The sequence below is a fragment of the Colius striatus genome, chromosome Z (genome assembly GCF_028858725.1).
Source record: "Colius striatus isolate bColStr4 chromosome Z, bColStr4.1.hap1, whole genome shotgun sequence".
In the NCBI taxonomy this organism is placed as follows: Eukaryota; Metazoa; Chordata; class Aves; order Coliiformes; family Coliidae; genus Colius; species Colius striatus.
The window spans coordinates 76,554,971-76,566,429 of record NC_084790.1 but is presented as its reverse complement, the minus strand read 5'-3'; the positions used below and the strand labels follow the sequence as shown (position 1 = coordinate 76,566,429).

The 11,459-nt window shown below is 53.2% G+C and overlaps 1 protein-coding gene across 1 annotated transcript; it reads right to left on the bottom strand.

Moving 5' to 3' along the window:
- Positions 1-6,684: 6,684 nt before the first annotated feature.
- On the bottom strand, positions 6,685-10,363 carry LOC104563447 (uncharacterized). The gene is made up of 6 exons (XM_062018848.1): positions 10,355-10,363; positions 9,452-9,553; positions 8,909-9,074; positions 7,760-7,883; positions 7,282-7,424; positions 6,685-6,815 (listed from the first exon to the last, which is right to left on the bottom strand). The coding sequence occupies exons 1-6, from the start codon at positions 10,361-10,363 to the stop codon at positions 6,685-6,687; spliced, it is 675 nt and encodes a 224-aa protein (XP_061874832.1).
- Positions 10,364-11,459: the final 1,096 nt, after the last annotated feature.

The following is an 11,459-nucleotide window of genomic DNA, read 5'->3' as shown; positions in this document are numbered from 1 at the left end:
CCATGACTGATTTAAATATCTCCTACACTACAGGATCATGAGTGACACCCAAAATTTCACTGAACAAAGCTCAGAGATAAATGACATCAGTTGTCCCCGTGAGGAGGGAAGAGGACAGGGCCTGGATGCAGTGGCAGCAAGCTGCAAGATGTGTTCCCCCTCATCCTCATCCCAGCAGCCACAACACAGCCCCCACTTCTCTCATTACCATGGCACCAGCTGCCAAGTTGCGCTGGAAGTCTGAGTGCCTCTTGGTATGAGGCTGACTCACAAATGGCTCTTTAGGGTGATTTTTTTTTTTGCTGTAGTCTGCACTAACACAGTTTTAAACACCAGTTCTAGAGCACACAAGCATGCCAGGAGATGCTAATTTTTGCAACAAGCCACCTGCATTGGCTTTGCAAGCAGGAGGGCTAGTGAGTGGCTTACCTTGAAACCGGGCCAAGGTAGAGAGAGCTTACCTCCTACTATCCCCTGTCACACTGCAAAATATCTACTGGCCTTGGCGTCTGCACTCAGATGCAATGCAAGTGGGGCAGAGCCTACTAGCCGTAAGAGAGAGGGGCAGAGCAGACTGCCAGCATCCCCGGGACCTACTGCCTGCCCAAACCAACCAGTTCACACAATATCAGCAAGAAGCCATTGCCCTGCACAGACATGGCCTTCGGAAAGATAAGGACTCAACCCAGTGGACTTTGGCCCTGCTTTAGCCTAGGCAGACAATGAAACCCACAGCCCCACAGGCCCCACACCAGGAATTCCCTGGGGTAGATGGCCTTGTCAGGGGCAGAGGAGAATTCTGGAGCATTACACAGCAGCTGGGAAATGAAACCAAGCACTGTGGGAAGAGGGAGAATCTGTATCTGTAGCATATCCTGGACACTTCTGCTTTTGTTCGTTAGGGACTGTGATTCATTACTATAAGTGCTGACCAGTGCTATTTCAAAAAGCAACATCAACTAAATAAAAGGTGGAAAACTATAAGTTGTAGTAGTACAAGTAGTACAAGGAAAGCACTCAATTTCTTCACAAAGATCCCCTCAGCAGCTCACAAGACTCCTGACAGTAAGTGCTGCTTTTCTGGAGCATTGTCTCCCCAGAGGCTGCAGAAAGTCATGGCTTGATAATTTAAACAGCACTAAGGAACGTGCATGTAAACAGAGTTGTGTCCTTGCAATGTGGGGACAGACAATGCACAGCCTAGCAGAGGAGGGATTTTCCCAGAAAAAAACAAAACAAAACAAAAAAACCCATCAGCAAGAAAGAAAATCTTGTTTTCTGTGGGAAAGTGCAGAAGGCAGACTCAAGGGCTGCAGAGGGTGAAGCAGCCAAGCAGCCATGAAACACCTGGCACATCTGCAGCGACACAAGACAGAGGCCAAATCCCTTTGGGCAGGCACAGGACAGTCATTGCTCAGGTAAAAGCCTGGGGCAGAGAGGTTCAAGGAAACTGAGCAGAAAGTGAGCAGCACAGGGCCAAGAAGACAGAGGGAAAGGGACATGCCAGGATTAGAGTCTCACAGTAGAGACAAACAGGGTTGATGTGAAGAGCCTCAGAGTCTGCCTTACTGCAAGCAGTCTTCTGGCTCTTACTTTCTATACAGGGCAAGGAAAAGGTTTTCATGTTTATGGTTTAATGCATCCCAGCTAACCTCAGGCTGCACATCAGTTTCTCAGATTCATGAGAAGCTGCAAAGTCTTTGCGTCTTCTGCGCCCAGTTCTCACCCCATGGCCATCTCTCCAATCTGCTCCCAAGCAGAGGCAAGGGACATCTCAGATCTTCACTAAGCCCCTCCAAGCCTCATCTTTGCAATCTGATCCAGGTGGTGACACCTCACCTCAATCTCCTGCAGACCCAGCTATGCTTTGCCACGGCATTTTGCAGAGGAGCTGAGAAAAGAAGGGCAGGTTCTCTCTGCAGCCTCCTGGGCAAGGGGCACAACATGGAGAGCAGAGAAAAGTTTATCTAGAGGCATGGCTAAGCAGGTAAACAGGAGGGAGAGGTGGGGAGTGCCACAGAAATGGCACTAAGCCTCCCATCACTGCTTACCAATTCATTGGGAGGGATAGGTAAATGTGAAAGGTACTTTCCAGAGAGTTTTGGCTGCAGGACAAGTCTATTTGCTCGTCAAGGTTTTCTCTTTAATCTCTGGTTTTTACTGCTACTGTGCATAAAGAGAAGGTGGGTGCATCTGAGGGCAGAGAAGATAGGTCCCCCTTGCTTTTACAAGAGCTCTGGGATCTAGGCAAGAGACCTGGCTTGTGGCTGAGCCTACACTGCAATGAGCTGTAGCACTTGCAACTTGCCAAAGCTCAAAGCTGAACGCCACATAGGCAAAAGCATCCCCATATCAGACAATTTCTGGGCTCAGTTGACTCCAGAGGCTCGGACTGGAGAAAGCAACCTGGTCTCATGCCTCAGTCTTTGGGATCAGGCCCAAGAAGGCAGACCACGGAGGTGCTGGCTGGGTGAAACAACTGGTGAGAGTTCAGCTGTAGGAGGAGAGGGGGCAGAAAGAATGGCACCAGCTCCTGCTCAGAGCCCCACAGCCTCGCCAAGGGTGCTGGCATTTTCCCACAGGACAAATCTCAGCAGATAGTGCCTGGACAAGCAGCACCAGTGGTAACACGTAGGGAATGAGGGGAAAGCAGCAGGGGCCTAAGGAAGAGAAGTGCCACACCTGCATCCTCTCTCTCACCCACACGTTACTGTTTATGCAAGAGGAAAAAGCATAATGGGACAAGACAAAAGGGGCTTTTCCTCACCTGGCTTCCCACCTTTCTCAACTGTCCACGTGTCTCATCTCCTCACACAAACCTGGGCAGGTCTTAGGCTTCAGCCAGCTGTGCCCGGTGCTGTTGCCAAAGGGGAGCTCATGGAGAGCACCCCCTTGCCTTGGCTCCAAGCAGAGGAGACCAGCAACGTGGGGGATAACCGGCTCTTGCACTGACAAATGTACCCAGGACATGTTCACAGCTGCCATGGACAGCTCTGAGCCAGGGAGTGATGTGAAGAGGTTGTGAGAAGGCTGCAGGAGGACGAACAGCTTTCGGGCCCTGCAGTTCTGCTCACTGTGGTTGGAATCTGGGAGGCCCCAGACAGTTCTTCTCCAATCTCTCTGGCTACCCCCCAGTTGCTCCAGTAGTAACATGTGCAATACACAAGGGATGCTGCTGACAGAGGAAGCTCCTGTACACCATGTTTTTGGAGTAAAAGGACAAAACAGGTTCCAGTAAAGCCCTGGAAGGGGTATTATGTCACCCAGTGAGATCAAAGTAGCATTTCCCTTTGGTGCCCACTCTTGCTGCAGAGAAGCAGATGGGTGTTTTTTGCTATGGACTTCCTGGCTGAGAGTGCCTATGGCAAGTCAGACTCTGAGACCACAGCAGATTGTGCCAGCTGTGTTTTATGTCCATTGAAAGCAGCCTGGGAAGCATTCAAGGCAGCTTTCACCATACCTAGGAGAGACAGGAGTGCTTTCATGACCCCAGCTATGAGAGCTGGCAGCCAGGGAACAACACAAAGCATGCTCAACTTGTTTGTGTAGATGCAGCCTTGCCTTTCTTTCCTGGCCTTGTGAACAGTCACCAAGAGAGTGGCTATTATCTCCCAAGGAAAGGTTTTCAATTGTAATGTCTTATAAATGTCTTTCACAACATGTGAAACACGGGTCCTAAGCACGGATAAAGGACTGTAGATGATTCAAACAATGCTCCAGAGCACCTGACACCAAAGCAATCCCTGCTTATAGTCCCAGTTATGTCTGCACATAATTGCAACAGATCCTGATCCTACCCCACCAACCCCTGAGGATGCAGTGAGGATAGGAAAGAGCAGGAAAAGCATGGTTGGAGAGAAAGAAATGGGAGGACTTGGGACACATTTTACTGAAACTAACTCTTGGCTGGGACTCAAGGTTTTTGACATGGCAGTAACTAGCTGCTTTCTCTAAGAAAAGTGGCTGCTCCCTTCTAAAGAGATCGTTGACATTTTGTATCAGAAAAATTCACTCTGTGGTTTACAAAGTACTGAGCCCTGCTAATTTTTGACAGATTTCCAAGAGCCAGGCTCTGGAACTGGGACAGCTGCTGCAAGGCTGGAGGAGAGACAGTCAGCCATCACCACATACCTGGGTCAAGACAGCATCTACCCCTAGCCTTCACTGGAAGCCTCGTGCCAGAGCTGGGATCTGGATCACCATTCCCTTGAGAGCCATGGAAGACAAGGACTTGGCAGGGATCTGTGAGGAAGGGCTGCATTGCTCTGAGAGTGCCTTTACTGAGTGGGAACTACAAGGTTTTGCAGCTATGCTCTTACAGGCAGTTGGCCAAACCACCCCTCAAAGTCTGACAAAAACAGATAAACCTGCTTCCAGCTTCTGAGAGATCAGTGCAAACCCCTTCTCCCTCAGTTTCCCAAGGAACTGACCAGGACACCATACTCCTCGTCGGGGTAGCCTCCAGGTAGCCACCTGGAGCTAAGCCTCATCTGCAGCCCCTGCCCTGTGCAGGGACCAGTGCATCCTCCTGCTCCCCAACCACAGCCCCTTAAGGGTCACTGAGCAAGCAGCAGAAAGGCTTCTGCCCAAGCAAGCATCAGTTATCCTCCTTTCTCACTCACACTGTTTGTCTTGGCCTCTCTTGCCATACTAGGTTTCCTCCTCTTCCTGCTCCTCCTTGGGATTGTATTGCTGGGGCTGTCACCGTAGTTAATGAGCTGGGACAGAGCTGGCGTTCTGGGAAATTTACGCCAAGAGACAGTCAAGCAGGGGGCATTGTGTTTGCACAGATGCCATGGAGGGGAACACCTGAAAAAGAACACCCAGCCACCAGCCATGGAGGCCAGCATACCAGGTAAGGAAAAGGGACTGAGCTAAGCTTGCATTCAACGTGTCTCAGCAAAAGCCATCAGGTGCTTGGCCATCCCTGGGCTTGGACAGCCCAGCCACTGGCCTACCATGGGTGCCACCACCCAGAGGGCCCAGTGGCCATGTCCCCGCTGCCTTCAGGAGCAGTCCCTGGGACATCTCACTCCCAACCTGTGTCCATGCTTGCTGCCTGGAACCAAAACCCAGCCGGTGTGAATAGTTTAGCCATGTGGGCAGTCATATTTAATACCGTGGCTTTTGGAAGGAGAGTCTGGTGCCTGGCTGTTGGCCATGCAAATCTACTCGTGCACGTTCAGACCATGCTTCAGGTGAATACAACAGCTTTGTTCAAAAACTGCATGGCTCCAGCAAAAGGACAATTCCCAAGTGGACACAGGCCACTTTGGGGCAGCAAGACCATAGTCCCAGTGCACAGACCCAGACTCAAGGCTCAGGAGGAAAGTGGCCTGGGATTCTCAACTCACCAGTGATATGGGGCAGGAGCTGGCGGACTGCACTCTGTCTACAGATGTGCCCAGGAGCAGGTGTGTTCCCCAAATGGCCTCTCCTCAAATGGTCTTTCTCTTCACCTGCACCCCAGCTACTTGCAAGCACTGAGCTGCCAGGATACCTGGGAGACCTATCAGCCATGTCGTGCCTCAGTTTCCCCTCACTGTAAGGACAAAGCTCCTGTTCTCACATCTGTGTCCCATGCTTCTGTGGGTGCTGAGAGCTGAGGAACTCCAGTCCAGCAGCTGTGCCTGCGGAAGTGAAGTGGTTTGGGTTGGCTGGTGCAGTACTGACACTCTCCCTCCCACATCACCTCTGCACTACAACCCCCTGGGAACCCACTCCAGCAGCCTTTCTGAGCACTATAGGACAGGGTGCTCACCTCACCATGCTGCTGAGAGATTCCCAGGCGGGATTTGCGGCCCAGCTGCTGTAGAACACGTCTTTCACCCAGATGAAGCCCGTTTCCCTCTATTTGCACCCCAGCGCAGCTCCCTTGCCACTGCACACCCCACGTTGGCCTTCAGGCTTGAACACGAGGCAGGCAAACTATCCTCTGGCTTTTGTTTTTATTTAACAAAAATCACAGCACAAGACACACACACACACAAAAAAGAAGCAACTCACACCTGTAATTGTTGCATTGAACAGATCTAGCAGCAAATACCAGAGAGCAGCGTGAGCATAGCTGCTCATATGCATCCCCTTTCAAGGCGAGAGCGCGGGGCAAGGTTTCAATGTGGTGGCAGGCTGGGGGACAATATTCCTGAGGAGATCAGGGGCTGAGGGCAACATCACTGCCCATGCTGCTGCCGCTGCATTACTGGCTCTATTTCTATCCATGTAAGGAAGAACAGAAAGGGAAACAGTGCAGAGAAGTCAGGGCATGAGAGAGGAATCACATCAGCAGCCACAGTCTGCCTGAGGGCATCGAAGGTATGCTCAGCAGTGGAGCAGCCCTGTGCATGGCCAGTGAGGAACATCTCTGTCCTTCTCCTCCATCCCCACACCGTCCCATCCATCCTGGCAGCCCTTTCCAGAGATGCAGGAGGACTCAGGCTTTGGGCTGACGATGGAAACCGAAGGGATCAGAGTAGTCCTGGAGGCCACATCTGCAGTGCTGGAAGGAAGGCTGAGATCTGCCAGCTTCATCATGCAGAACAGTCCAGGCTGTGGAGGCAGCAGAGTCTCTGGTCCAGCAGCCCCCAGACCAGCTTGGCTCAGGCTGCTGGGTCACACCAGAGACAGAGGGAAAGAAGCAAGAGAAGGCAGGGCTCTGCCCGCTGGCACGAGTCCCAGGAAGTGTCATCCCTGCAGCTGAAGGTGGAAGCGGGTCATCTCCATTAGCTTCAGATTCACAGCTGGGCACCGGCCCCACTCCAGGTGCTGGGGGCGGCCATGGTCTTCTTTGAGGCCTAATTGCCCTGGCGTTTGCCCTGCGAGAGTGACAAACACATCTGTGATGAGTGTGATCCTCAGAGTGAGACGCTCCCCAAAGTCCCTTCCCTGTGGTCCGGGTGGTCACCAAGGGGTGAAGTCCCCTGGCCAAGCCATGGCGGTGAGGCAGGGAGATAGCAAGTCTGGCAAAGCACACCAAACCCATCACAAGCCCTCCCCACAAACATGCACAGATTGCAAACTACAAGCTTGTAGGGTAGAAATGGAGAGGGGTTTGATCCTGGTGCCATTTGCTGTGGTATCCTTTGGGCTCAGTCCAAGGTGGCAAGATGAGAAACGTCCCCCAGGCTGTGTCTATTTGGGATGGAAGAGTGATTGCAGAGGAGCCAGACTCGCCTCAGTTAGAAGGAGGAGGGATAGACTTCAAAACAAAATCTCAGCAAGTCCCAGCTGTTCCCAGCAGGCTCCACTGGGCAAAGCCTGTTTGATGATGGATAAACCCACACGCAGCCTGCCCCCATTCCTGTCTGAGAACAGGAGTGGGTCTTACCTTCCTGGAAGAGCTGGCATGCAGCTTCTCTTGAAGGCGAACTACCCACGGAGCTTGCAGCGGGGCACAGAGGCGCTTGCCCTTTGTGGTGATGAACCTGCCAGGCCCACATTCAAGAAAAGGAACAGGGTTGGGTGGGCAGGATACTCAGGGCATGCTCAAGCACAGTTTGAGCCCTCACCCACTGCCTCCCTCACTGCCCTCTGCATCTCTACCTTCAGGTGACTTTCTTTCCTGATTTTTGTCCCAACTTTTCCCCTACTGGTAGGTCCTGCTCTGATTCAGCCTCTGATATCCAGGGTCTCTTCCACAACCCTCCCTATTCCTCACCCCTAAATGCAGCCCAACATCCCTCCTCCACCCTGCTCTTCCTCCTTCCCTGCCTCCTTGCAGGCTCTTGTCCCTCAGGCATTACCACACCGGGGCTCTTACACGGCAGCCGGGATCTCACAGCCATCCTGCACCAACTGGAGCCAGTAGTCCTGCACTATCCACCGTGGGATCCGCGTGTCTCTCGTTCGCAGGCAGCAGTCCAGGGCGTTGTTCACACCATGCACTGGAGGAAGAACACACTATGAGGGCTGAGGATTCTCTCCCTGGGTTGGCTGCACCTCCACTCAGCCTCCCCGGAGGGTAACGGAGCCCGCCAGCAATGCCCCGGCACACAGCAATGCCCCAGCTGCACCCAAGTTTATTGCTACCACACCCTGAGTGTCAGGGGAGCCCTTTGGCTCCTTTTAACGGAGAGCAAAGGAGATGAGAAACAGCAGGTTGGCAGAGGGCATCACTTCACGCCTGGGGCCCTCCCACCGCCCCAGGGCCAGGCCCAGCAGCAAGCTAGGCAGGACAGGGGTCTCTACCCAGCTTCAGGATGCTGCAATACAGACACCTATTCCCGAGGGGCTGGGAATGACTTCAGCTCTGTTTACTGAAGCAGTGATACTTCTTGCACCTAACCCATCACCAGCCCACCCTTAACCCATCGGTCCCAAGACACCTGAGGGCCACAGCTGTCCGCATTTCACCACAGGGGATAGGGACCTCGGGTACCCTCCAAGCAAATGTTTATTCACTTCTAATGACCGTCAAGATTGGCTGTGCCCAGGAATGCCTGTAATCCCAGATAGCTGTGATCTGTGTAGAGCCCATGTTCAGTACCAACAGTTCCTCAAACATGAGCTCTGCCCTAACACACATCTTCCTTTCTGCTCACAGCCCTGCCACTTGCCCCCAGGCTGCCCCACACCAAAGGGTGCTAGGGATGTTTCGCCAGTGTACTGGGAAGAATGGGACCAAGGAAATCCCAGTCCAGTATGCACAAGCTGGGCTAGGGCACTGGGAGGCAGGATTGCTCCATGGCCTTTCCCAAACAGTTTCCCAGCCCCAGTGTCCTGCAGGCTCCTGCCTGGACTTTGGGCAGGGCAGAGTCCCTCTGGAACAGGTTACAAGCAGAGGATGCAGAAGGACTGCAAAAGAGCCCTAGCCACAGATGCCTCTAAGAGTCTGCTGGAAATGCAAAAGAGCAAGAAACTGGATCCCCTCCCTTCCACAAGAAAATCAGCCTAAGATGTTCCCTCTTACCATCCAGGATACATCCCAGAACCAGGAAACTGAGGCAGAGAAGATGTAGACGCTGCATTTTGCTGCTAAGTCTGGCAGAGGATGGGCTGGAGGCGATGGTGCTGCAAGAGGGAGAGGTGAGCTCTGCACAGCTCCTCTGCGCTCTGCTGCTAGTGCTCCTTGCTGCCTATTTATCCCTCCAGGCTGTGGCTTTCACTTTCTTTTGAAAAAGAGGGGTGGGAAGTTACAACAAGCCTTGACGCAGGTTGAATGTCTTTGAACAGTTCCCGCACATCCCGTTTGCTTTCCCTGCAGCCAGCTGCTCTGCAGTCCCAGAGCCAAGTGCTCTCCTGCCCTGCTGGCACCCAGAGCCACCAAGGTGGCTGCTCAAGGCCAGAACAGCTTCAGGGGCCCTTGACCCTGAGAAAGCACCCCAGGGCCCTGGGCAAGCCCATGGAAGGTCTCACCCCACACATTTCCCAGTCCCTTCTCCAACACATCTCTGGGATATTCTCATTAGGTATCACATAGGCTCAGCCCACTGATGACGGGCAGAGAACTTGCCTCAATCGCATTTTTGAGGTATATAATGTCAGTGAGATGATGCTCCGAGCCTCCTGCTCTGGTGGCAGCAGCCTGACTGGCTCCTTGTGCTCTCACCATGGCCTGGGGAGGGGGAGGTTGGGGGCCACATCCGAAACTGGAGAATAGAGGAGATCCCAGCCAGTGTGCTCTGGTTCAGGGCCACCATCTCACATGCTGAAAGACAACCTGTTTTCCAGGTGTCTCAGCAAATGGGATCATGGCCAAAGGCAGTCACAGAGCCTCCTGGAAACAGGTTTTCTTGGCACATGAGCAGAAATCCCCTCCTTAGAGGCTGTGTACATGGCACGGGATGCCAGCAGCTCAGTGGCTGTGTGGGTACCCCAGGGAACCAAGACCAGTGTTCCCAATGCAAATCTTCACAAAAACTCAGGGATGGGGGCTGTTTCTCCTTGGGGTGGTGACTCACCACCATGACAGTGCCATCCACAGTGATACCCCTTAACCAGCCTCCTTCAGCCATATGTGGCATGTGGGATGCTGAGAGGTGTGGGGTTGTGCAGCCTGGGGAAGGACCAGTGAAGGGGATCTCAGGGCTGCCAGCAGCAGCCTTGTAGGGGTTTAGAAAGATGCCAAAGCCAAGCTCTTCTTGGAGAAGCCTGGGGACAGGATGAGAAGCAACAGCATCAGTTTCACCCAGCATCAATTTCACCCAATTGACAGTACAAAAAATATTTCCCCACAGGAATGAACAAATTGTAGAGCAAGATCCTCATTCCTCCACCCTCTCCCTTGCTCCAGCATGAGAGAGTGCTCCACAGCCCTTCCACAGGGACAAATATCTACCTGGGGACAAGACACAAGGCTGGGATGCAGGGACCTCAGTAGGTCCCTCTGTTACTCTCAGCGAGCTCTGCCCCTTACCTGCTCCATGGTAAGAAGCACGAGCAGACTCCAGCCGTGCCACCAGACAAGGTGTTCCTTCCCTGCACTGTCACTGGCACAAGCTTCCTGCATGAAGTAGTCTCCTCCATCAGAAGAGCATCACCTTTGTCCACTACTGTGCCTCAGTGGCTAAGGGGTTAGGCAGGAGTAGATTGTCTGGATGTGCAGCATGGATGTGCCAGCTTAACTTCGGCCAGCACCTACCTTCTTCTAGGACTCACAAGGTATTGAAGAGAAATCTTGGCTGGCAGAAGGTGAATTTAGATGGCAGAGGATTAGTCACTCATCAGCCCCAGCTTCCCTTCAGGTCTGGGGATACAGGCTGGCTCTGGGACATAGTCTCCACTTGATCTCCCCTGGGAGCTGCCAAAGAGATGCCACAGCAGGGAGGACAATGGCATCTGGCTGCTGATGTTGCTGCCCAGACCACCTCCCTCTCCCAGGGCTGGACTGACAAAGTTCCCTGTGAAGAGAAGGGGCCCAAAAGCAGAGTCTTGACCCACAGGTGAGGGATGCCTCACCTCCTTCCACGTTTGGTGGGTTTGGCAGCCACCAAAACGTTCCTGAGGACTGGAAAGGGGTGCTGGGGATCCCGTCCGGTGGGATCCTCTACCAAGTACTGCTGGGGTCTTGATTCCTGTGGTGAGCAGAGGATCCTCTGCCACTTTCCTAGGACAAGGGGCTCCCAGGCACTGGCACTAAAAGCACTGTGTCCAGTGCTGGGAATACATCCTCCTGCGGATAAACCCTTCTGACTGCAAGGGACCCTTTTCCCTCTTGCTGCCTATAGTCCCTGATGACACATGCTCAGGCAAGAGAGGCTCTGCTGCCTCTCGGCAGCTGTCTGGGTGCCAAGTGGGTGAAAGCACGGCTGTTTGCGTCGCCTCTGTTCCCCAGCAAGAACACCAGAGGGTGAGGAAAGGGGCTTTCCACTCTCATTGTGAAAGGGGAATGTAACGGGTTCCCTCCCCCTCCACTGGGGTCAGTGGGATTTCTAAGAAGAGAGTGGTCATCTCTGCATTCCTAAGGCGTGCTGGGACATCACCTCCTCCCCCTCACAGGCCTGAGCCCTGGGGACCAGAGA

Excerpts from the sequence above, each read along its gene's own strand:
- LOC104563447 (XM_062018848.1), bottom strand. Across the intron at positions 7,884-8,908 it reads TCTGGGATGTATCCTGGATG|TGCATGGTGTGAACAACGCC; the intron begins GTAAGAGGGAAC and ends TTCTTCCTCCAG. Across the intron at positions 6,816-7,281 it reads GGAATGGGGGCAGGCTGCGT|GGCAAACGCCAGGGCAATTA; the intron begins GTGGGTTTATCC and ends TCACTCTCGCAG.